Genomic DNA, 21908 nt, shown 5'->3' on the forward strand with positions numbered 1-21908 from the left:
CTTTCTTTCTTTCTTTCTTTCTTTCTTTCTTTCTTTCTTTCTTCCTTTCTTTCTTTCTTTGTTCTGTCTGAGATTTAGGAACTGCATTTTGAGTTGCATCTTCCCTTCTGAGTGTAGGTTCTCTTTGGAATAACAAAGAAATTCTATCATCACTGTAGGGTGTAAAGCCAATGGGAGAACAAAACAGAAGGAAATAAATTGGGGAAATGGTGGAATTGGATCCAGTTACCCTTAATGCCCCTCTTAGTTTTAAAATGCTATGATTCTGTGACTTTGGGGGGGAAAAATCACGCCTTAAAGGGATGAAAGGCTAGGGATGGCCAATGGTGAAGATATAAGACCCTTTATTTTCCAATAATGCACTTTCAGGAGTTAGAAATTCCAAAAGGAACTTGAAGTGTTTAAAGTGAGAAATGCTGACCAGTCTAAGACTTGCCTGGGGCACGAATTTGGAGAGGTGATTGCATTGCTGCAGGCAGGCATTGAGTAGTCTCAAGGAGCCAAAGACAAAGAGAAGACCCGCCTTTCCCCACCCTCTCCAAGAACTCTGGTTCTTTCCTCTAAAATACACCATGTACATCTTTTCAGGCCAATATGTACGATTTAGCTTATTCATTTTAATGACTGCATAGGATTCTTTTGCATGGGTGTGCCAAGGTGTATTTATCCAATTACCTAGTGATGGACATTTCAGTTATTTTCACTCTTGTACATATGTTTGTATGCACCCTTGCTGTACTATTATGGGATAGATTCCTGGAAGTGGGGCTGCTCAGTCAAAGACTTACCACCATTTTGGTACATAGATAATAATCAGGCTTTTGAAGTGTCTCCTTAGAGCCCTAGTATTTGAATTCCAAACTGGGGGATTCTACTATTCTGCCTCACAGTTGTCTTTCTCCTGAGCTTTTGTCCTAATGTATTGGGCACCATATTTCATATATATATATGTATATACATATATACATATATATATATAAATTTGTTTATGCTTTTGATACAGAGACTCTTCTGAGGGGGAAATAACCATGGACCAAACTGTAGTAAGTAATTTTTCAAAATGAATCTACTTGTGACTCCTCCAATACCTGAGTAAATGTAAGTAAAATAGTGCTTCTACCCAAGCATACACCAGGCAAAGCTCAACTGTGGTCATTGAGGATCAAATTACATTTTTTTTTGGCATCTGCACAAGAACCCAGTAAGAAAACCATCCTCTGCTTTTCTCAAGTCCCTGTGGGGCAGTTTTTTGGAGGCACATTTTGTGGGCTATGGAAGTGTGGAGTGACTTGGTTGTAAATGGCAAATGGAATTTCTTGGTTGTAGACGTCTTGGAAAGAAGCCTGGTTCTTCCAAGAATGACACAGTTTTTGCAAGACTGGCAGTCACATAATAAATCCACCCTTTACCTGTATAGATTTGAAATCAGGGTGTGATAAAATTATCTCCCATCATCCTTGCCCCAATACTCAGTCCTTATTCCAGTGCCTCCAAGCATTACCATGTTAGACTCTGAAAAGATCAGTAAGCACAGACCTTGTAAGGTATTTAAACATGAGAGAAATATTTTGATTATACCAAAGTACAATCAAGCCTACAGTGCCTTCCAAATTATCTGCCATCATTTAAAATGCTTTCTGTAGAGCTGAGTCTGAATTTCTTAATTTAATACATTATAGATAACATGACACAAGTAAAATTCCTCTCAAATAATAGGTATAAAAAGCCTTTTGGTGACAATGTGGTCCCCAGAATCAGGCTGCCTGCGTTAGAATCCCTGTTCTTCCACTTCCTGGCTGGGAGACTTTGGGCAACCTAATGACTCTCTGTGCCTCAGTTTCCTCATCTGTAGAATGGGGATGACAATATTACCCTTCCTCATAGGGCTGTTAGAAAGATGGAATAGGATGATTAGTAAATGCTCGATAGTGTTTACTATTGTCATCACCCCGTTAGGGTCCAGATCCAGAAGCCTCAGATTCTGCTCCCAGTTCTGTGACTTGTCAGCTGTGTGATACTGGGCAGATCATTTAACTTCTCTGAGACTTAGCTTCCTCGTCTAGGAAATGGGGTGATAATCCCTGCATTGCCCACACTACAGGGGTGAGGTGAGGACTAGTTGCGTTGACGTTTTTGAGGGTGATTTGCAAATGGCAACAAGTTACATAAATGTAAAGCATAATTATGATTGCTGTTGTTGACAATAAGCCCTGTGCTCAAATGTGACGTTTGTTTAAAGATTTCAGTGATGATGTACTTTTGTTTTGCATTATTTTGGAACAGAGAGAAGGGCAAGGAATGGCTACAATTTCCCATGTACCGTCCAGGTAGGAGCTGAGTTTATTCATAGCTGGTACATTTAGTTCTGATTTTCCTTCCATTTAATTCTGTATTTGGAGCCTGTTGGTCAGAGTTGTCAGAAGGAGATCAAAGTACCAGGTGGTTATTTTACAGATGCTGTAATTGGGCTCTTGCCTTCATGAAATAAGTTGTTTCGGTTGGTCATGGTGCAGCCTAGCAGCCTGCCTCCTGCTTCTTTGTAGTGAAGAGAAAATGGGGTCCAAAGTGGTCATAATTTGGGGATGGGGGAATAAAGTGTTTGTTGTCGCCAAAAAAGTCCAGGAAATACTGAGCAGGGAAGTGGAAAAGCAACATGGAAAGCTGCCTTGGTCCTGTTCAGACACATGGTCCAGCCCCTTCTGGAACACTGCTTGATGCAACTCAGAGAGGCTCATGGGAAGGTCACTGACATGTTCAGGGTGCTAAGAGTAAAGAGTCTGCCGCAGCAAAGGGAGACGTTTAAAAAAAGAGGAGTCCTCTTTAGATTGGCAAAATGAGAGCTGAGAAGAGATGGGCTCCACGTGGAAGGGGAGGGCGAGCAGGGACTCCACCGACTGTGGATCTGTGGAGGAGGAGGCATGGCTTAGAGTGGACAAAGAGAAAGTTTGAGTTAACACAGGCACATCTAACTGGAATACCAGAGCAAGAGAGCATGAACAGGGGAAGAGGGGCAGAGGGAGAGGGAGAAGCAGACTCCCTGCTCACGGGGAGCTGGCCGCGGGGCTCGATCCCAGGATCACAAGCTGAGCCAGTCAGCCGTTTAACCAACTGAACCACCCAGGTGCCCCTAAGCTTACAGATGCTCTGTAATGGAATAGCAGAGAAAATGAGAATGTCTGAGGACCTTGCTCCAGCGGTTGAGGTCAAGGACAGCCCTATTCTTTCGTAACATATCTTTTAGTGGACAGAATACTCTAGGGATGTACTAGGTATTTGTGACCTTGGCTAAGTCTCAGCTCCCTCATCTGTGGAATGGGGACCATAATAGCTCTACTCATGAGGCTACAAATGTTAGCTACTATCACTACCATTATCTCCATTATTCTTCTATTATAGAAATAGGCCTTCTGCAGAACACATCTTTAGAGACTAATTGAGCATGTGCCATTTGCCTTCTTGCAGTAATGATGGATAAATTGGAGACCAGAAGGATAAAAGGTTTTCTCTGAAGGAATAAATCCTGAGTACTCCATCTTCTCTATTAATTTGTACAAGCTCCTAGAGAACGCATGGCTAGTTTTTTTATTTTATTTTATTTTTTAAAGATTTATTTATTTATTTGAGGGGGAGGAGCAGAGGGATTGAGCAGACTCCTCACTGAGTGCACAGAGAGTCAGGGATTGATCCTGCAACCCTGAGATCATGACCAGAGCCAAAACCAAGAGTCGGATGCTTAACTGCTTAACCGACTGAGCCACCCAGGCACCCTTAGTTGATTTTCATATAATGCAACTGTTGCTGACTGTTCTTTTGAAAATGGGTTTTGAGTTGTTTGTTTTGCATATGAGAAAATTTATCAGAAGATTCCAATATGCTGTCTCCCATCATTTCTTAAGATTTGCCCGTTGAGGGCGCCTGGGTGGCTCAGTTGGTTAAGCAACTGCCTTCGGCTCAGGTCATGATCTTGGAGTCCCGGGATCGAGTCCCACATCAGGCTCCCTGCTGAGCAGGGAGTCTGCTTCTCCCTCTGACCCTCCCCCCTCTCATGCTATCTCTATGTCATTCTCTCTCTCAAATAAATAAATAAAATCTTTAAAAAAAAAAAGATTTGCCCGTTGATAGATGTAAAATGTTTGTTATTTATGGACTCCCAATTAAGTCATCTGTGTAGAATTTCAGCACCACGGGCAGGTTGCGCTCTGTTGACATAACTGCAACAGCATTCTTTCTTGCTCTGCTTTTTAGCTATGTTTGTCAGACCATCCTAAAGGCCAGCTCTTCCTTAGCAGCCACCGAATTGATTAGCAGGATCAAAAGTAAAATACATGGCAACCTCACCCATGGAAACTTCACCAAAGGTCAACTGACGTTAATAGTAAAATCTGAACACGTTGCGGTGAAAAAACTAGGTAATTGGGGGGAGGGGTATTCCATACACATTCACTCCCCCTATTAGAGAGCTCATAATGCACGCACAGTCAGACATCCTGAGTTCTGGGGGGAGAGGAGTTGTCTTCATGTTCCTTTTCACATCCTCAGCGCTCACTTGCCCTGACAACATTTCCACCCGTAAGAGCTTATGAAAAACACAGAGGGGTTACCAGAGACCATGGACCAGCTCTGGATATCAGCAGTGGCCAATCCGTCAGCGGAGTGGGAGGACTGTCTCTCTTGCATAAATACCCAGAGGCCTGGGGAGCTTCCTCATTCCACACAATAACTGCCCAATAGATGCTTGCTAATTTATTGATTGATATAGCCAGGCTATTCATCTGGGAAAGTGATCTGGGAACAGTCCAGAATTTCTCTCAAGGGCATCTCTTTCCTTTAATGGTAAAGAGAAAGGCTATTGGACCACCACTCCATGTCCTTGCCATGGCTGCCAGTGGACTGCACTGAAAACATCGGGCTAAGCCAGATACCACGCGGAGGATTTAGAACACACAGTCCCTGGCAACGAACTGATCAGGTAGCAGAGGGCAGGCTGTGATTGCAAGCGACAGTGAAATGGGAGGCAGAGAAGTGTAGAAGCCACAGGCAGATCCCACTGTGCAAATGGCGCTCATGGCTGTCCTCAGAGGAAGCTGGGATTCTCCCGGCTCTCCGCTTCTCCCAGCCGCTCTGCCCACATGTGAAGGGAAGATTTCCGGAATCCGGGTCACAAACCCAGTGGGTGCTCAGTAGAAACCAGGAACTAATCACACACACTCAGCCCAGGTCACTTCTCCCTTAACGTGACCACACTTGGTGGCAAAACCTTGACCTTGGTACCACCAGCAGAGCAGAGCTCCCGTGTCTCATCCTGGCGATGGCAGATACACTGAGTTTACTAAAATCAAATCCACCCCAGAGTCCGTTAGGAAGGGAGGAACCATCCAGAAGGAGAAGTCAGCCTTTGGTTTCCTGTCACTGACAGTTGGGGGTACCTCAGAAGGAGGGCACTTGGCAGGTGAGGACTTCTGATTTTTTTGTGTATGGCTTGAACTTTTTTCAATGCAAATGTAACATTTTTTTAAAACCAAGACCAAAAAACAAAAACAAAACTGTCCTGTCAACTTGTGCTTTTAATGAAAAGGATTAAGTGTGAGTTTTTCCCGGGAGGCTTATTAAAAAAAAAAAAAAAAAAAAAAGCATTTCATGTATTTTCAGTGAAGCCTGATTTAAATGGCCTGGTAGAAAAAGTTTTTATTTGCTGGTGTTTACGTATAGGGTAATAATGATTACCATAATAACAAAATGGATTTTCATGACACTTGTAAGTGCCTTTTACCCCTTCAAATGCATACGTTTTCTCCACAGAGCCAGGAAGGTGCAAAGCCCAGGAAACAGTCTCTAAATACAAAGGGACCTGTAAGTGGCTCTTAACCAACCCTACTGAGACAGCCCAAGCTAGGTGCATAAAAAACAGGCATGGAAATGCTACTAGGATCTGGTACGCATTGGCCAAGTTCTAATTGTCGGTTCAGAGACTCAAAGATCCTCTTAATTGGGGCCATGCTTCCGTCATTTGACTGAGCAGTCCTCCCACCCCCATCCCCTCTACCCTGTCCTGCCTTCTTTCATCCTTCGGATCTACGTAAGCATGCACAGGCAACATAAGAGCATTCTAGAAAAATGTTCAAGAAGACAAAGGAGAAAAAGTCACCCATAATCCCACCACTGCTGCTTTTAGGTTGGCGTATTTTTCATCTTCTTGTTCCCTGTGTGCCTTTAAGTTTTATGTAGTTTTATGTCATGGTAATCACTGTCCTCATCTCAATAATGTGATTTACCTTTTCACTCAATAGTTGATCAAACATTTTCCATGTTTTATGTTCTTCTTCTTAATGACCATTTTGAAAAATTGCCTCAGAAGCTACCTCGTTGATGGGCCATAATAATTTACTAAATCACCCTTCTATTGTTGCCTTATCATTTTCCTTCTTTAAATCATCAGTCCCTCTTCTCTGACTCTCTGCTGTTAATGGTTTATGCCATTAACTTAAGGAGGCAGACCAGAAGGGCAGCAGGTTTTGTTTGACAGAGGCTTAAAAGCTCTCTGTTGGAAGGCAACATCTTGGACTGGGTCCTACTCTCTTTGTACATCTAATCAGTCAGCAAATCATGTTGGTTTTGTCATCACAATCAAAGCTCGTATGTACCCTTTCCTTTCCATCCCCACCACCACAACCCCAGTGCAGACCCTTACTATCATCCCTTGTCTACTATTAGAGCAGTCTCCTCGCCTTCCCCCATTCTGGTTCCACATTGCCTCGGGTATTAAGTCTAAACTCCTAAACACGGTGCTCAAGACCCACAGGCACCCTTTTTACCATGTCTGCCGGCCAAAAAGGGCCATTTGCTATTGTGGGCTCCAATGGGTGCCTCCCTGTGTCTAGTTCTCTGCCTGTGCTATTCGCCCTGCTTCGGGGTGGGGGTGGGGGGCTTTCTCCATCTCTGTCCTTTCAGCGTCCGGCTCGGCTCAAAAGTTGCAAATAAGTTCTCCTTGCTCGGTGGTTTGGTAGATTCAGTTTTGTTGGTACAGTTTTTCATCTCATGTCTTGCCTCATAGATGTAGTTACATGTACAGACTCGAACCACCAAGTTACAACCAGCTCCTCCAGGGACCGGACCCCGCCTACTTGTCTGCGCCACCTCTCAGCAGTCCTGGGTGCTCAATCAATGTGCGAGCTCATTTGAAATGAACTGGATTGAATTGGATGAGGCATAGGGGAGGGTGGATGATGAAGGCCGATGAGCTACAAAGGGTGCTATGCTCATTGCCTTCAGGAAATGATGTGCAGAGCTAGGGACCGCATTCTACCAGGAATTTCCTCTTAAAGTGGGGGTAAGAAGGGAAAGTGAGGGTAAGCAGCCATGTCCAGAGGGGCAACATCTCCGCCTCGACTCTCCCTCCGCTGAGCATTGCCAGGCTTCACCTCAGACTCTCGTGCCTTTTTACACCTCCTGCATGGGGACCCTACATTCCCTTGTTCCCCAAGAGCCAAGTATTCATCCACGGGGCTCTCACCTTTGCTATCTCAGCCCAGAGGCTGGGAGTGGGCAGAGGGGAGGCATGCCAGAGCCACACCGTGTTCCTTCTTTGTTTGCTCTAAGACTTTTCTGGCCTCATCCTCCAATAAGAAAGCTTTTTGTCCCTCCCTCCTCTCTTTTTCAGCTCAATCAGTATCCACGCTGGCAAATCTCAGTGGGAAAAACCAAAGTTGAAACAATGCAAACTGCTTCAGGGACTTCCTGATAAGATCATGGATCTTGCTAACATTACTATCAGTGATGGTAAGACTGTTCTGTACACATTAATGACATAATGGAACCTTGGTTAGTTCGTCTGCTTGACCTGAGATGAGAGGGTACAGGCAAGCCTCACGTAGGAAAATCTACCTTACAGTGATCCAATTTCGGAAACTAAGGAGTTAATGTTGGTAGAGGTGGGAGTGGGGCATGCTAAGTTGGGACCGTCAGTGTTTTTTATTTTATAATTTTTGGCTAATTATTATTTTTCATTTCATTTTATTTTTTTAAGATTTTATTGATTTATTTGAGAGAGAGAGAGAACGAGCAGGGGAAATGGCAGAGGGAGAGAGAGAAGCAGGCTCCCCACTCAGTGGGGAGCCTGACTTGGGGCTCGATCCCAGGACCCTGGGATCATGACCTAAGCTGAAGGCAGAGGCTTAACCCACTGGGCCACCCAGGTGTCCCATTATTTTTCATTTTAAAACAGTTTTAATGGGGGGGTGTCTGGGGGGGGCAGTTAGTTAAAAGTCTGACTCTTGGTTTCGGCTCAGGTCATGATCTCAGGGTCATGAGATCAAGCCCAAGTCTGGCTCCACGCTCAGTGGGGAGTCTGCTTTAGATTCTCTGTCTGCCTCTCCCACTGCCCCTCCACCTGCTCGCTCCCTTTCAAATAATAAATAAATAAATATTTACAAAAACAGTTTTGGGGCGCCTCGGTGGTGCAGGCAGTTGAGCATCTGACTGTTGGTTTTGGCTCAAGTCATGATCTCAGGGTTGTGGGATCGAGCCCTGTGTCGGGCTCTGCGTTCAGCTTGGAGTCTGCTGGAGGTTCTCTCCCTCTCCCTCAGCCACTCTCCTACTCTCTCTCTCTCAAATAAATAAATAAATTTTAAAAATCTTAAAAAAAACCAAAACAGTTTTGGGGCACCTGGGTGGCTCAGTCGGTTAAGCGTCTGCCTTCGGCTCAGGTCATGATCCCGGGGTCCTGGGATCGAGCCCCGCATCGGGCTCCCTGCTCAGTGGGAAGCCTGCTTCTCCCTCTCCCACTCCCCCTACTTGTGTTCCCTCTCTCGCTGTGTCTCTCTCTGTCAAATAAATGAATAAAATCTTTAAAAAAAACCCAAAAACCAGAACAGTTTTAATAGGTAATTCTTCACATAGTTCAATATTGCAAAAACAAAAAGGAAATACAGTGAAACATCTTCCCACTGCTCACCCCAGCCATTCAATAAATACCCACAGAGGTATTTCATGTATCTATGCGGAAATTTACATACACACACACCATACATATATATATACATATGCATATACATGTATAGTCTCCCTCCCTCTTAGTACACAAAGTGGAGCGTGCTATCCATGCTGCTCTGCACCTTGCTTTTTTCTTTTAACAACATATTGCAGAAATTATCCTTTTAGTATATGAAGAGCTTCCTCATGCTTTTTATCACTGCATTATATTATACTGCATGGACATGCCACAATTTATTTCTTTACCCTATTTCCTGTGGGTGGGCATTTAAGTTGTTAATAACATTTTATTTTTACAAAACTGCTGTAATGGATTCTGTACATATGTCATTTTGTGTAAGTGGGATATACTTGAAGCATAAATTCCTAAAAGTAGAATTGCCGGGTCAGTCATACTTTTGATGGTGTCAAAATGCTCTCTGTAATGCTTGCTGGCAATAGTTCATACTCCCACTTGCAAGGCAGGAAAGCACCTGTCTCGGGGTACCTCCATCAACACAGCACGCTATCAGACTTTTGGATCTTTGGTGATGTGATAAGCAGAAATTGATATCTCGTTGTGGTTTAAAAAGTTTCTTATGAAGCTATTCACATATCATAACATTTTACCCATTTACTGGGTATAATTCCATGGTTTTTAGTATGTTCACTAGATTGTGCAACAGTCACCACTAATTCCAGAACATTTTGATCTCTCCAAAGAGAAGCCCCATACACATTAGCAGGCACTCTCATTCCCCCGCTCCCCACAGCCCCTGGAAACCTCCAATCTACTTTCTTCTTTTAATTTTATTTTATTCTAGTAAGAACACTTAACATGCGATCCATCCTCTTGAAAAAATTTTAAAGTACAATGTTGTATGGCTGACCTCCAGAATTTATTCATCTTGCTTAACTGAAACTTTATGCCTGTTGATGAGCAACTCCCCGTTTCCCCTTCCCCAGCCCCCCGCAAGCACCATTCCTCTCTGTGCTTTTGTGAGTTCCACTATGTTAGATTCCCCATATAAGTGAGATCATGCAGTATTTGTCTTTCTGTGTCTGGCTTATTTCACTTAGCATAATGTTCTCCAGGTTTATCCATGTTGTTGCAAATGGCAGGATTTCCTTTTTTTTTGAAAGTGAATAATATTCCAGTGTGTATGTATGTGTGTGACGTTTTCTTTATCTCTAGATGGACACTTACGTTATTTCCGTATCTTGACTATTGAATAATGTAATGAACTTGTGCGTGCAGATATCTCTTTGAGATAGTGATTTTAGTTCCTTTGGATATACATACACAAGTGAGACTGCTGGATCATACAGTAGTTCTATTTTTAATTTGTCTTCCACAATGGCTGCACCAATTTACATTCCCACCCACAGTGTACCAGGGTACCATTTTCTCCACACCCTTGACAACACTTTGTTACCTCTTGATTTCTGATAATAGCCATCATGATTACTGGTGTTGAGTACCTTTTCATATATCTGTTGGTCTTTTTTATGTCTTCTGAGAAATGTCTATTTGAGTCCTTAGTTCATTTTTAAATCAGGTTACCTGTTTGTTCACTCTTGAGTAAGAAATTTTTTTTTTTTTTGAGTAAGAGAAATTCTTAAAAAAATTTTTTTAAGTAGGCTCCATGCCCAATGTGGGGCTTGAACTCACGACCCAGAGATCGAGAGTTGTCTGCTATACTGACTGAGCCAGCCAGGTGCCCCATGAGTTATAAAAATTCTTTGTAGGGCGCCTGGGTGGCTCAGTTGGTTAAGCGACTGCCTTCGGCTCAGGTCATGATCCTGGAGTCCTGGGATCGAGTCCCGCATCGGGCTCCCTGCTCGGCAGGGAGTCTGCTTCTCCCTCTGACCTTCCTCCCTCTCATGCTCTCTGTCTCTCATTCTCTCTCTCTCAGATAAATAAATAAAATCTTTAAAAAAAAAATTCTTTGTATATTTTGGAGATTAACTCCTTATCAAATATATGGTTTGCAAATATTTTCTCCCATTCAGTAAGTTGTCTTTTCACTCTGTTGATTGATTGATAATCTCCCTTGTTGTGAGAAACTTTTTATTTGATGGAGTCCCACTTGTTTATTTTTGTTTCTGTCGCCTGGGCTTTTGGTGTTGTATCCATGAAATCGTTGCCAAGATCAATGTCATGAAGATTTTCCGTTATGTTCTCTTCTAAGAGTTTTTGATTTTCAGGTCTTGCATTTAAGTCTTGAATAATTTTGAGTTGAGTTTTGTGTAAGGTGTAACAGGAGGGCCAATTTCATTCTTTTGCATGTGAATTTTCAGTTTTCCCAACACCATTTATGGACGAGATTATCCTTTTTCCATTGTGTGTTCTTTGCACTGTTATTGAAGATCGGTTGATGGTATATGTGTGGATTTGTTTCTGGGCTCTCTATTCTGTTCCATTGCTTTTTTTTTTTTTAAGATTTTATTTTTATCTAAGACAGAGAGAGAGCACAAGCAGAGAGAGAGGCAGGCAGAGGAAGAAGCAGTCCCCCCTATGTGGGACTCAATCCCAGGACCCTGGGATCATGACCTGAGCCGAAGGCAGCCGCTTAACAGACTGAGCCACCCAGGGTCCCTGTTTCATTGGTTTATAGGTCTGTCTTTATACCAGTACCATGCTGTTTTGATTACTGTAGCTTTGTATTATATTTTGATATCAAGATGTGTGATGTCTTTCTCAAGATTGATTTGGCTATTTGGTTTGTGTGTGTGTGTGTGTGTGTGTGTGTGTGTGTGTGTGGTTCCATATGAATTTTAGAATTGCTTTTTCTATTTCTGTAAAAGATACCATTAGCTAGACTAGTTCGGTAAACTCTGTTGTCCCTGCAGTGTACATCTTCTGATTCTTCTCCTTAGAAGATGCAGCCTTGGTCTTGTACCTATTCTCCCTGACTACCAGGGATGACTGTGGTTCTAGCTAGGTTCTCTCTGTTTCTTTCTCCCATCTCCCTGCTGAGCTTCTGGATGGTGTGCCTCTCTCCGTATGACACCCAGCTGTTAGCCTCCTAATTGCTAGCTGATGGCTCTGTTGTTTTTGACAAAACCCCGGGGCATAAATTGCTCCATAGTCTGATCCCATTATAGTCCATCCCCTTGGCAGGGGCAGAGTATTGCCAGTCTTTGAGGCTTTCTCCCACCCTTCTCTGTGAAAAAAATATCTGTCCTATGGGGCAAGAGCTTGGGAGATGGTGGGGCGGTGAATGTGTCCTCCACAAGGTGCTTCACCAGGGTTTCCCTATGGAGCAGGGGCTGTGTTTGAATTTGAGGGGAAGGGGGACCTGCTGCTGGCACTCAGACGCGAGCCAGAAATATGGGAACTTCCAAGGTTCACTGGCTCTCAAATCCATTCAGAATAGTTCTTCTACCCCAGTGACCTGGGGGAGATGGTAACTACCGCTCAGCTGCCTAGCCCAACAGAGCAATTTTTCCACAAGGCAGAGCTCTGGGAGATGGGTGCATTTCCTAGCCCAAATGCCATGGCCTCCCACTGTACTGACCAAGTGTCCATAGATTTTGTTGATTAAATGCATCTCAGTTGGTTGGAAGATCAACCTCCAGAGACTTTGAATGGTTGTCTTTGCTAATTTTGACCAGTGTAACAGAGGTTGCTCTTGGTGAACTTTTCCCCAACCCCTCCTTACAGTGCTATTCTTGAAGTCCTGCCCCTCCTTATCAGTGTTTTGAAAGCATGCCTAAGTTTCCCTCATCGACTCTCAGTCTATACATACCTTGTTAGGCGTAGTTCTACCACGTGAAGCCCCCACCCCACCATGATGACTAGTTGGAAACTGAGGCACAGGACAGCCAGAGAATTGCCTTGAGGCAATGAACTCCTCAGACTTGTCTTTCTTGCAGAAGATGGAAATTTGAGATCCTTGCCAAGGAATATCTAGAAGAATTAGAAAAGTAAGCATGGCTCTGATGGTTTCTAGGTCCAAAATCATGAGTCACTAGGGAGGGTTGCAGCTTGAAGCAAGCAGGCAGCGAGTCAGAGAGGTCTGTGTTTCATGCTGACCTCCCTCCTCTGAGCGACACATTTTTCTTAGACATGATAATAGAATTTTCTCCTTAGGAGAAAAAGTTAAACAACCATAACAATAAGAAAAGCATTGCACTGAGTTAGGATTTTTAGAAAATTAACTGTCAGAAGTTACTTTATTTAAAAACAAATCTGCAGAGGATGAGAACAGTTGCATGGTGGCTGTAATGTATATAACTGAAAATAAATTATCAAATTTATTAGCTTCGGAGGAAGGCTTCTCCTTGTAAGTCAGGAGCTTAATGAAAAATGAGTACAGTGTAAGGGAAAGAAAATGCATTCACTTTGAAACAATTTTTCTTTAGCCTTCAATCTTGCTGACAAGCATTAGATATCTTGGTTGGAGAAAAACTTGTCAGTTCCCCAGTTAAATGCTCATTTCATGTAACTCCTTAATATCGCAGAGTTCAAAAAGGTACCCTTATTTCAAAGGTCTGTGGGTTCTTTGCTTTGCCCTGTCTTTGTGACCTCCAAAATACTGAAGATGCATCACACTCTAATGAAGTTGGCTGAAACTTTTCACAAAGCTGTCTCCTGGGTGTGTCCATCTTGCTGCCTGGGCAAGATAGTGCATGGTGGAGAGAGAATGATGTAATTCCCAGGATGTCAGGGAGAAGGACTGCAAAGCACAGCTGTTCCAACCCCCAAACTGCAGAGAAAAGGGGCAAAGTAGAACGTGATATCAAAGAACACTAGCTTCGGCATCAAACAGGCCTGGATTAAAATCTGGGTTAGAATCTCCGTGTCACAATTTCTTAATCTGTATAAAGGGAATAATGTTAGTACCCGTCACACAGGGCTATCATGACCATTAAATTGGAGAATGTATGTATAATGCCTTGTGGTATCTTGTCTCCAAAATGCCCACCATCGATTCATTCCCTCCTTGTCTATTAGAAGCTGAATCAGGGCTGCCTTGTGACTACCTAGCCCAGTAGAATTTGGCAGTGGTGAGGCTGTGCCAATCGTGGGACTAACTTTTAAGGGGACTGGAAATTTCTGCTTCCATTCTCTTGTATGCTCTCAGAACCCAGACAGCATGCTATAAGAAGCCTGGAAAATGTTTAACCACCAGCTCTGCCAAAAAAGGTAATTTTGTCGCACTTGTTGATTTCCTTGGTGTGATCCTCCCCTGATGGCTGAATACAAACTACAACATGCAATTACTGAACATGGAGTTGGTAAGAGATACACAGATACTGTAGATATAAATAATCGCCAAAGCATAGATTACTAAACTGTAGCAAACTCATTAGGAAGTGATGAGTCTTGGGTATCACCATTGTTGTTTTTTTTTTTAAGATTTTATTTATTTGACAGAGAGAGACACAGTGAGAGAGGGAACACAAGCAGGGGCAGAGGGAGAGGGAGAACAGGCTTCCCACGGAGCAGGGAGCCCGATGTGGGGCTCGATCCCAGGACCCTGGGACCATGACCTGAGCCGAAGGCAGACGTTTAACGACTGAGCCACCCAGGCACCCCCACCATTGTTTTTAATATAACTTATTTAATTAAAAGTTAATGTAATTTAATTTTTGATAATGGCTGTGTTTAATAACCAGCTCATAAAATTCCTGAAAATTTAACAATTCATTCTGACAAGTTGATACCAGCTGGCTCCAGTTCTACCACTGGGAAAGGCCATGTGTCAGGAACAGCCTCAACTGACCCCCAGAGGACAAGAGCCCCAACTGACTGGTCCACGGGCATCAACTGCCAGCCGTGTGAGCGAGCCATCTCAGACTTCCAGCCCAGTCGAGTCTTCAGATGACTCCAGTCCCAGCTGCCATCTGAGCACAACTGCATGAGAGACCCTAAATCAGAATCGCTCAGTGGAAATTGGTCAACACACAGAACCATGAGGGATAATAATGAATTCTTGTTTGAAGTCGTTACGTTTGGGGGTAGTTTGTTATGCAGCTGTAGACAACACCAATACTGGCTCATAGAAATTGCTCAATAACAGATATGATTATTGTTTTGATGGCTGCAATTATTGGCAGATTAATTGAAACTATTTCAAGCAATGGGAGATCTATTTATTTTACAGTGAAGAAGGGAGGATTCCTTTTACTGCTTTGGCTCGAGGACTTAGAATTTTTACACAGTGTGTGTAATTTGTCCTGAGTTTGACTTAAAAAACATATAACTCTAGATGAAAAGTCTACAATTACTTTCCACAATATAGTTAGTCTCCCATTGGCCTATTGTTTACTTTCCTCCTGCGACAGCAGGGACTGCAGGAAGTAAAGTCACACCACCAATGCCCAAAGAATGACTCCAGGTAGGCAGCTCTGGCTATCCCATTTACAGCAAAGCCTGAAAATTTAATAAGAATGATAGATTGGTGAATGAGAGCACTATATTTTTCTTCCATCCCCTGTCTTATTGTTTTCTCAGTTTCTTTAACTGACCAGAAGATAGATGTAACAAGGACAAAATATTAATTTAGAAGTAATTACAACCTTGTTCAACCTCCCCCTTTCTTCTACCTCAATTCCTAGGTAGGCCATGGTTGGGCAGATTGAAGTAATGGTTAAGGGGGGGGAATTGAGAGAATTTCAGTTAAGATTGCTTAATTTACATTGACAAGGACAGAGAGCTGTTTGCAGAGAGAGAGAGGGAGAGAGAGAGAGAGAGGATGATGTTTATGGTAATTTATTTTGTTTTCTCAAACAGACTTGGTTATTTGTAATGTAACCCAGGTTAAGTTATGAATATAATCTCTCTCTGGACTTTTTCTCAATGGATTGTATTTCTCGATTATTGTCCGTTATATTTCAGTTACTGGACTTAAATGTGAGTGCTTTAAGCTAGGAGAGCACCACAAGGAACTTAGCTTTATATGGGTTATATTGAACTAAAATCTAATTTGTATTGTATTTGTTTAACAAATACTGGCATTATGGTTATGACCAACGGAGGTCTTTTGTTTTAGAGATGCATACTGAAGTATTTATAGATAAAATGGTACATCTGGGATTTGCTTTAAAATAATCTGGGGTTGGGGGAAAGTGGGTGAGAGTGTAGATAAAATAAGATTAGCTCTTCATTGACACTTGTTGAAGCTAGGTGATTCATGAGGTACATGGGGATTCATTATACTATTCTTTCTACTTTTGTGCATGTTTGAAAATTTCCATAATAAAAAGTGAAGAAAAAAGTGGGCGAGTTAATATCTATTGTTCTTACTCTCTCTAAAAAAAAAAAATCTAAATGAAATTGCTCTTTATTATATGTGGTCCATATTTGCTTTTTTTCTGTGATTGCTGGTTCTTGACAGAAAAATATCATCACCACCCTTGATTATGAAAACACAGACTGAGTGTTTGCTGATATTTTAGTACAGGTGGGATCTACTTAACTCAATCCAATACTCAAAAGTCTTAACTTAATTAGAATCTAATTGCAAGATAATCTTCAGTGACAAAAAGGTTTCCCTGGTGTATTTTAAAAAGGATTTAATGAATAAAAACTTGGCTTATGTGCTATTTTCTGGGACTCCGCTTATTGCAGAAATTGAGGTCCAGCCTTCTTTTTTATTGTAAATTTTGCTGCCTGGGTAGATATTTGCATTTGACTGCCTTTACTTTTTAAAGGGAAGGAAGCAGACCAGCATGGCCCCAAACTAAATAATGCAGGTTTTCCATTTCAATTTTCTTTCCCCAGAGAATGTGGATGATGTTGCAGAGCACGTTTTAAATTTAATAAATGCATCCCCCATTCTGGATGAAGAAGAAACAAAGATTATTGTTTCTAAAGCATCTGATATTTCCCAGTGTGATGAGATAAGTATGAATCTAACCCAGATTATATTACAAATAATCAATGCTGTTTTGGGAAAACAAAACAATTCAGCCTCTCATCTGCATGAAGTGAGAAATGAGTAAGTACTAATGCTTTGGTAAAATAAGTTATTTCATAAAACTTTATAGTATTTGTTATTCACTCCTTTGCATACAGTCCCAAATTGTCAAGGTCAGGTGGCTATGCATCGAAAGCTGAGTTAGTACAGTGCAATGGGGTCATCCCACACAAATCCCAATTGTGAAGGAATGCATTGCAAAATTCTAATTCAACATTAATCACAGCAGCATTTCAAGTAGATAGTTGCCCCAAACCAAACCTCCACTCTATTTTCCCCACCCTGGGTGCCCCCCCCAATATCTATAAAATGCATCCGCCCAGTGCTCAAGCAAAAAGCTTAGGAATAATACTAGTTACCTCCCTCTACCTCACAGCCAGCCAGTAACCAAGTCTTGTAGGAGGCACCGGATGTGAGGTTTTTAATCCCTGAAATATTCCTCGAACCCATCTACTTGTGTTCATCCCCACCATCCCCACCACCCTAGCCCCAGCCTCATACCTCTCCGCTGACCTTCTACAGTAACCTCCTAACTGGGATCCCCGCCTCTGCACTTGCTTCTCTATGGTCTTTCTTCTACATGGCAGCCAGAAAGATCTTTGCATGCACATATCAGATCATGTCATTCTCTTGCTTTTAAAACCCCTTGGTGGTTTTCTGGTACACGTAGAATAAAATCCAAATTTCTTGGCTTATGAGGCCATGCAGCATCTGGCTTTACATACAATAATGTCATTTAATCTTGAACCACCTTGCGAGAGGAATGCTAAGATTACCTCTGGCTTGCAGGTGAGTAAACAGAAGCTCGACCACGTTATTGTTAGACATTAGAGGAACTAAGACTTAAACCTGAGCCTGTCTGACTCCAAAGTCAGCACTCTGATTTACTAATCCCTTAAACAATATAAAGACAGTGATTAAAACTGAAGGAAAAGTCTTACATTGAGGAAATCTCGGAAGGAGAATGGGCCTTATATTCAAGTGGTAGGAATGCTCTTCTCTCCCCGTGGTTCCTTGCAGAATTCTGAGGACAATCGAGCGTGCTGGTCACAAGATGGAGTTTTCTGGGAGGACAGCAAATCTGACGGCAGACAGGCTGGCGTTGGCCGTCGTGCGGATGGACCACACATTTGAAGGCATGACCTTCGGCATTCGCTCCTATGAAGAAGGTGCAGACCTTGAGGTGAGTCCAGCTCGGGGAACTGAGAACAGATCAGGCAAGTCTTCATTCACTTACTCCTTGGGAGAGAGAGGGGATACTTCTTAAAGGTTTTAGTGTTCAGAGGACCTTATGAAAATACAAATATCCCAGTGAAAGATTCATATAGAAACCCCAGTAGCCTAACACCTTGGTTGGAATGGTGTCTGTGAGGTGAGCAATGATACCACCTTTGGCCCTGTGGCCCGAAATCATCTCACGTGTTACCTTATTATTAGCTAGCATTTCCGAATGTTGGGGCACTGAGCTACTGTCTGTACAGATAAGGAAACAGAGCAGTTGAGTAACTTGCTCAAGGACACAGAGCCTAATGGCAAAGCCAGTATTCAAACTTATGTCTGTCTGGCTTTAAAGTCTGGGCCTTCCCATCACACCACAATACCTCAGCCTTTGGCAGGCCACAGGCCGCCAACCCCTGCAGAAAACAATTTGGGAGGGCACCATTTTTTTTTAATTTACTGTTTAAAAAAATTATAAAATTTCCATATGGGGAAATGCACAAATTCTAAGTATATATTTTCTGAATTCTAACAGATGTGTACATCTGTGTAACTCAAACCCCCATCAAGACATAGACTATTACTGTCACCCCTAAAATTCCCCTCCTGCCCCTTCCCAGTCAATCCCCACAACTACGACCTCCCCTGGCAACCACTGCTCTGATATTTTGCCACCATAGTTTTGCCTGTTCTAGAACTTTATATAAATGGAATCATAAAATATGTACTGTTTTATATAAGACTGCTTGCATGTAGCATTCTTTTGTTTCTATAGTTCATTCTTTTTTATTGCTGAATAATATTCCATTGTATGGATATACCAAAGATTGTGCGTCTAGTCTCCTATTGATGGACATTGGGATTGTTTCTGGTTTTTGGCTATTATGAACGATAAATACTGCATTGAACATTCATGTAAAAGTCTCTGTGTGGACATATGTTTTCATATATCTTGAGTAAATACCTAGGAAAGGGATTGCTGGCTCATAAGATGTAAGTTTAAATTTGTAAGAAGCTAACATGCTGTCTTCCAAAGTGGATCATGGAGTGATTTTTCGTTTTCTTTTTAAATCGAAGTACAGGGTGCCTGGGTGGCTCAGTTGGTTAAGCATCTGCCTTCAGCTCAGGTCATGATGCCAGGGTCCTGGGATCAAGTTCTGCATCAGGCTCCCTGCTCAACGGGGAGCCTGCTTCTTCCTCTCCCTCTGCCGCTCCCCCTGCTTGTGCTCTCTCTCTCTGACAAGTAAATAAATAAAATCTTAAAAAAATAAAATAGAAGTATAGTTGACACACAATACTACATTAGTTTGATTTTTCATTTTTTTTAAAGATTTTATTTATTTATTTGACAGTTTTTTGTATTGACCATTTGGGAATCTTCTTTGGTGATGCATCTGTTAAAATCTTTTGCCCACTTTTAAATTGGGTTGTTTGTTTTCTTATTAAGTTGTATTTTTTATGTATCCTGGATACAAGGCATTTATCAGATATATGTTTTGAAAATATTTTCTCTGCAGCTTGCCTATTCATTTCCTCAGTGGTGTCTTTTTCTTTCTTTAGAGAGAGAGAGAGAGAGAGAGAGAGTGGGTGGGGGGCAGGCAAAGGGAGAGGGAGAGAATCTCAAGCAGACTCTGTGCTGCGTGTGGAGCCCAATGTGGGGCTCAACCTCACTACCCTGTGATCATGACCTGAAATGAAATCAAGAATTGGATGCTTAACCGACTGAGCCACCCAGGTGCCCCCTCAGTGGTGTCTACTGATGAGCATAAGTTTTACCTTTGATGAGGTATAATTTATCAGTGCTTTCTTTTATGAACAACCTGTGACTTGTCTAAGAAATCTTTGCCTACCAGCAGGTCATGAAGATACTCTATGCTTTCCTTTCAAAGATCTATGGTTTTAGCTTTAATGGGTAGGACTATAAACCTAATTGAATTAAATTTTGTGCATGGTGTGAGGAAGTATGGTGTAGCATATGGTTTGGAGTTCATTTTGTTCTATCTAGATACTCACTTACTCCAGCACCATTTATTGAGACTTTTCTTTCCCTCTTGGCTTGCTTTGGCATCTTGGACAAAAAATCAATCATGCAGATGGAGGTCTAGTTCTGAACTTTCTATTCTGTTCCATTAATTTTCTTATAGATGTGTATGCCATGATCACACTGTCTTGATTCGTCCAGTCTTGAAGTCAGGTAGTGTGAGTCCTTCAACTTTGTTCTTTCTCAAGATAGCTTTGGTTATTCTAGGCCTTTCCTGTGTCCATAGGAATTTTCAAACATGCTTATCAATTTGTACAAAAAAGAAATGTGTTGAAAGTGATTGGGATTGAGTTGAAGCTATTGATTAATTTTGGGAGAACTGATTTCTTAGTCTTCTCATCCAGGAACATTTACTCAGGTCGACTTTAATTTCCCTTAGCAATGTTTTGTACTTTATTTATTTATTTATTTATTATTTTAAGTTTTTATTTTCATTCAGTTAACATACGGTGTTATATTAGTTTCAGGTGTACAATATAGTGATTCAACACTTCCATACATCACCCTGTGCTCATCACAAGTGTACTTACTCCTAGGTGATAAATAGAGATTGACATAGACTATCAACTTTATTTTTATATACTTGCAGCAAATCATTGGAAAATTAAATTTAAAAAATTCCATTTGCAACAACATCAGAAAACATAAAATATTTAGGAATAAATTTATTTACTTACACCCAGCATGGAGCCAAATATGGGGCTTGAATTCATCACAGTGAAATCGAGACCTGAGCCGAGATCAAGCGTTGGACTCTTAACTGACTGAACCACCCAGGTGTCCCTTTGTTTTGTAGTTTTAAGCAGAGTAGTATCACATGTCTTTTTGTTTTGTTTTGTTTTTTTAAAGATTTTATTTATTTATTTGAGAGAGAGACAGAGAGAGCATAAGCAGGAGGAGAGGCAGAGGGAGAGGGAGAAGCAGACTCCCCGCTGAGCTGGGAGCCTGATGCGGGGCTCGATCCCAGGACCCTGGGATCATGACCTGAGTCGAAGGCAGACACTTAACCATCTGAGCCACCCAGGCGCCCCTCCCATGTCTTTTGTTAAATATAAAAATAAATTTGATATTCTATGTCTATCTCTAGCTATCTCTATCTATCATCTCTCTATCTCTCTATCTATCTATCATCATCTAATTTTGAATCCTATGAATTTGCTAAACTCACCTGTTAGTTGTAGCGGTTATTTTAGAGATTCCTTAAGACATTCTATGTAATGTCATCTGGCAACAGAGACAGTTTAATGTCTTTCTTATTGTTTTTTATTCCTTTTATTCCTTTCTTTTGGCCTTTTTGCTATTAGTGCCTCCAATAAAATTCTGAATTGAAGTAGTTAAACTGACATCCTTGTCTTGTTCTTGATATCAGAAGAAAAGTAGTCACAATTTTACCATTACTGTGATGTTAGCCATGGTTTTTTGTTGTTGTTGTTTTGTTTTTAGATGCCCTTTATTTGATTGAGAAAACTATTTTCTCTTTCTGGTTTGCTGAGAAATTTTATTGTGAGTGGTTGCTGAATTTTGTCAATTTTTTTTTTTCTGTATCTCTTGAAGCAATCACTTGGCTTCTCCCTTTTATCCTTCTAATCCAGTGAATTACATTGATTTTAGGATGTTAAACCAATCTTGCGTCTTTGGAAGAAAACCTACTGGTAATGATGTATTTTATATATATATCTCTATATATACTATATTATATACTATATATAATGATGTTTATATACTGCTATTTTCAACTTGCTTATATTTTAAGT

At 41.6% G+C, this 21908-nt stretch overlaps 1 protein-coding gene across 1 annotated transcript in view; it reads left to right on the top strand.

The window, feature by feature from the left end:
- ADGRG4 (adhesion G protein-coupled receptor G4) overlaps positions 1 to 21908 on the top strand; it is a 123637-nt gene that overhangs the window by 65001 nt on the left and 36728 nt on the right. The window contains 7 exon segments of the mRNA XM_035005814.1: positions 1004 to 1035; positions 2267 to 2327; positions 4246 to 4409; positions 5800 to 5932; positions 7658 to 7776; positions 16700 to 16916; positions 17916 to 18078. Of these exon segments, the coding sequence (XP_034861705.1) occupies positions 1004 to 1035; positions 2267 to 2327; positions 4246 to 4409; positions 5800 to 5932; positions 7658 to 7776; positions 16700 to 16916; positions 17916 to 18078 (889 nt within the window).

Source organism: Mirounga leonina, unplaced genomic scaffold (genome assembly GCF_011800145.1).
Source record: "Mirounga leonina isolate KUSES-001 unplaced genomic scaffold, KU_Mleo_1.0 Mir_101664, whole genome shotgun sequence".
NCBI lineage: Eukaryota > Metazoa > Chordata > Mammalia > Carnivora > Phocidae > Mirounga > Mirounga leonina.